The sequence below is a fragment of the Trichechus manatus genome, unplaced genomic scaffold (genome assembly GCF_000243295.1).
Source record: "Trichechus manatus latirostris isolate Lorelei unplaced genomic scaffold, TriManLat1.0 scaffold00068, whole genome shotgun sequence".
Lineage (NCBI taxonomy): Eukaryota > Metazoa > Chordata > Mammalia > Sirenia > Trichechidae > Trichechus > Trichechus manatus.
In genome coordinates this window covers 14138977-14142978 of record NW_004444004.1, presented here as the reverse complement: position 1 = coordinate 14142978, position 4002 = coordinate 14138977, and the positions used below count along the sequence as shown (strand labels likewise).

The 4002-nt window shown below is 46.0% G+C and overlaps 1 protein-coding gene across 2 annotated transcripts in view; it reads left to right on the top strand.

Moving 5' to 3' along the window:
• Positions 1-258: 258 nt before the first annotated feature.
• NKAP (NFKB activating protein) overlaps positions 259-4002 on the top strand; it is a 23512-nt gene continuing 19768 nt past the window's right edge. The window contains exon 1 of one of the 2 annotated variants that reach the window (XM_004379830.1): positions 259-811. In XM_004379830.1, the coding sequence (XP_004379887.1) occupies positions 426-811 (386 nt within the window). In that variant the 5' untranslated portion in view covers positions 259-425. The remainder of the gene's footprint in view (positions 812-4002) is intronic. The other variant, XM_023734502.1, reaches the window with a different exon arrangement.

Genomic DNA, 4002 nt, shown 5'->3' with positions numbered 1-4002 from the left:
TATATATATTTTCACAAGAAACACAAGCAGAATTGGCTGTTTTGTTAATACGGCCGCTCTGTGAAATATATCCTGTGGCCCTGTGACCCATCGTCCTTCCTTTCAGTTATTTCAAGTTCAAGGCCGAAAAACGACGCGATCTCCTGTCCGGCTTGGACTGCAGGAGCTTCATGCGGAACTGGAAGGAGGCATGGAACTGGTTGCCCTACCGGCTTATTTACACAGATACACATATGCTTTCCGGTCACCGGAGGCTCTCTAGGTTCGGGGAAGGGTTTTGCCGACGTACCTAGAACTGTTTCCAAGGTTTCCTCGGATTTGGGCGGTTGCGAGGCGGCGGCTTCTGGGAGCCAAGGCAACTGAGATCTTCCCAGGCTGGCGAGAGCGCCCCCTTGTCCGGCGGCTTTGGGAATCCAGCAGCAGCAATGGCTCCGGTGTCTGGCTCGCGTACCCCTGAGGGGGAGGCCTCGGGCTCCGGGGGGAAGCGTCGCAGTCGGTCGAGGAGCCCCAAGCCCTCCAGAGCCGCCCGCTCCCCGCGGGGCCACCACTCTCGCTCACACTCTTGCTCTCGGTCCGGGGACCGGAATGGCCTCAGCCATCAGCTGGGGAGCCTCAGCCAAAGCTCCCGAAACCAGCCCTACCGCTCCCGCTCGCGGTCCCGCTCTCGCGAGCGGCCTTCTGGGCCCCGGGGCACCCCCTTCGCGTCTGCCTCCTCGTCCGCCTATTACGGCGGCTACTCGCGCCCCTATGGGGGCGACAAGCCGTGGCCCAGCCTCCTGGACAAGGAGAGGGAGGAGAGCCTGCGGCAGAAGTGAGTGAGACGCACGCACCTTCTCTTGCGCGAGCCCACTTGGTTTCAGAACCGCCTTCATCTGTCATCTCGCTTCTGACCATTCGCATTTAGCAACCCCTGCCTGCCTCGCGCCCATTTTCGTCCCTTAAGCCACCCACGGCAACCCCTTCTTCGCCCTTTTCCTCTTTTATATTCTCACTCATCCTCGGGCTTCTTCATACAGTGCCCCGATCTCCCTCCCCACCCCCCACCTTCCGCCTAGTAGCTTGTAGCGGACACGGCCAAGCCCCGAGGACCTGCCGGAATTATATAGCATTTTACTTGTGTCATTATCATTCGTGAGCTTGTTTTTATTCCCCACTACACTGAGCTCATGGAAAGGAGGCGCCCTATTTTATTCATCACAGACTTCGTAGTGTCTGGCACTTAGTAGGAGCTCAACCATTGCTTATTGAATAAATGGACAGACGTGTTAGGTTTGAGATGGTAACAGGCTTTGAGGTGGAAATTCTTTGTAGGGCGTTGGGAAGGGTTGAGATTAAGGGTTTAAATTAAGGGTGTACATTGGAGAGGAGAAAAACTTTCCTCTGAAACAAGGTGATTGGATGAATGTAGGAAAAGCGATCTCCTAAGTTGTAGGTGAGGCTACCTTGAGACAGGTCTGTTAAGTGATCTCAATGAGTGGTGAAGAATGAGGCGAGGGTGAGATCAGGTCTTCTCTATTGAGAGTGACTATTGGAGTGGGAAAATATTTTAAGAAGAAGAAAAAGGGTTCTAATTATTGCTGTGTAAGTCTTAATAATATCTAATGTTTATTGAGTTAAATTAAGTGTCAGGCACTGTACTAGGTGCATTATCTGCACTGTGTGTTACAAAAATGAGAAATTTAAAAGCATTATAGGCATTGAGGGGCAGGTTAGAGATGTCTAATAATATCTCCAACAGTTGGGAGATGTCTTCATAATTCTTTTTCTTCTAGCAGTGGGAGGTAATAAAGCAGCGTGATGAATAGGACAGGTTCCAGAATCAGACTGCCTGAGTCTGAAGCCATGCTTTGCCACTTAATAGCCAAGTGGCCTTGGCCAAGTCACTTAGCCTCTCAGCTTCATTTCTTCACCTTTAAAAGGGGGATAAAAATAGTACCAAGACTTTTAGGTTTGTTGTAATGATTTAGTGCCTGGAACATAGTAAACATTCCGTAAGCATTAGCTATTAGTGTTTCCTTCCTGGGAGCAGAAACAGTAAAAACAGTCCCAAGTTAGATTGAAGACATACATTTTCAAGTTAAATTTTTCAGAAAGGTCCCCCCAGTGTGTGTCATTCAGTATGCAAATGGCTTCATATTGGAGAATCCTCACCAAAAGATATAAGAACTGCTTAGATGAAATTTGTGTTTGTGCATGTAGAAAATAAATAATTTATCGTAAGAGTGCAGATGAAGCCAGGTAGTAGCAGGGATGAGAACAGGACTGCATGCTCCTTTATAGTCCAGCAGGCATCCTTCTCTCTATATACATATATTCCTAGTACAGTTATGAGTCTTTTTAGATTGTTTCTTTTTTTTTAGATTGTCTTTTTTTTAGTTGTAAATATTTTATTGTACTTTAAGTGAAAGTTTACAATTGAAGTTAGTCTCTCATACAAAAATTTATCCATACATTGTTATGTGACCCTAATTGCTCTCCCTATACTATGACAGCACACTCCTCCTTTCCACCCCTGATTTCCTGTGTCCATTCAACCAGCTCCTGACCCTCTCTGCCTCCTCATTGCATTTCCGGACAGGAGCTGCCCATTTAGTCTCAAGTATCTACTTGAGCTAAGAAGCACACTCTTCACGAGTATCATTTTATGTCGCATAGTCCAGTCTAATCTTTGAAGAGTTGTCCTCAGGAATCGTTTTAGTTCTGGGTTGAGAGAGAGTCCGGGGACCATGCCTTCTGGGGTTCCTCCAGTCTCAGACCATTAAGTCTGGTCTTTTTATAAGAATTTGAGTTCTGCATCCCACTTTTCTCCTGCTCCATCAGGGGCTGTCTGTTGTGTTTCCTGTCAGGGCAGTCATTGGTGGTAGCCAGGCACCATCTAGTTCTTCTGGTCTCAGGCTGATGCAGTCTCTGGTTTATGTGGCCCTTTTGCCTCTTGGGCTAATACATTGGTGTTCGGCATTCTCCTTTACTCCAGGTGGGTTGGGACCAATTGATGCATCTTCAATGGCCGCTCGCTAGCTTTTAAGACCCCAGACACCACTCACCAAAATAGGATGCAGAACATTTTCTTTAAAAGCTTTGTTATGCCAACTGACCTAGATGTCCCCTGAAAGCATCGTCCCCAAACCCCTGCCCCTGCTACTCTGTCCCTCCAAGTGTTTGCTTGAATTCGGGAAACTTCTTAGCTTTGGTTTAGTCCAGTTGTGCAGACTTCCCCTGTAGTGTGTTCTGTCCTTCCCTTCACCTAAGATGATTCTTGTCTACTATCTAGTTAGTGAATACCCCTCTCCCTCCCTCGCCACCCTCATAACCATCAAAGAATGTTTTCTTCTGTGTTTAAACTTTTCTTAAGTACTTATAATAGTGGTTTTATATAATATTTGACCTTTTGCAACTGACTAAATTCACTCAGCATAATACCTTCCAGATTCCTTCATGTTATAAGATGTTTCACAGATTCATTGTTGTTCTTTATCATTGCGTACTGTTCTGTTGTGTGAATATACCATAATTTGTTTATCCATTCGTCCATTGATGGGCACCTAGGTTGTTTCCATCTTTTTGCTATTGTGAACAGTGCTGCAGTGAACCTGGGTGTGCATATATCTATTTGTGTAACGGCTCTTATTTCTCTAGGATATGTTCCGAGGAGCAGGATAGCTGGATCATATGGTACTTCTATTTCTAGCTTTTTAAGGAAGCGCCGAATCGATTTCCAAACTGGTTGTACCATTTTACATTCCCACCAACAGTGTATAAGTGTTCCAGTCTCTCCACAGCCTCTCCAACACTTATTATTTTGTGGTTTTTGGATTAATGCTAGCCTTGTTGGAGTGAGATGGTATCTCATTGTAGTTTTGATTTGCATTTCTCTAATGGCTAATGATCGTGAGCATTTCCTCATGTGTCTGTTAGCTGCCTGAATGTTTTCTTTGGTGAAGTGCCTGTTCATATCCTTTGCCCATTTCTTTTAATTGGGTTATTTGTCTTTTTGTTGTTGAG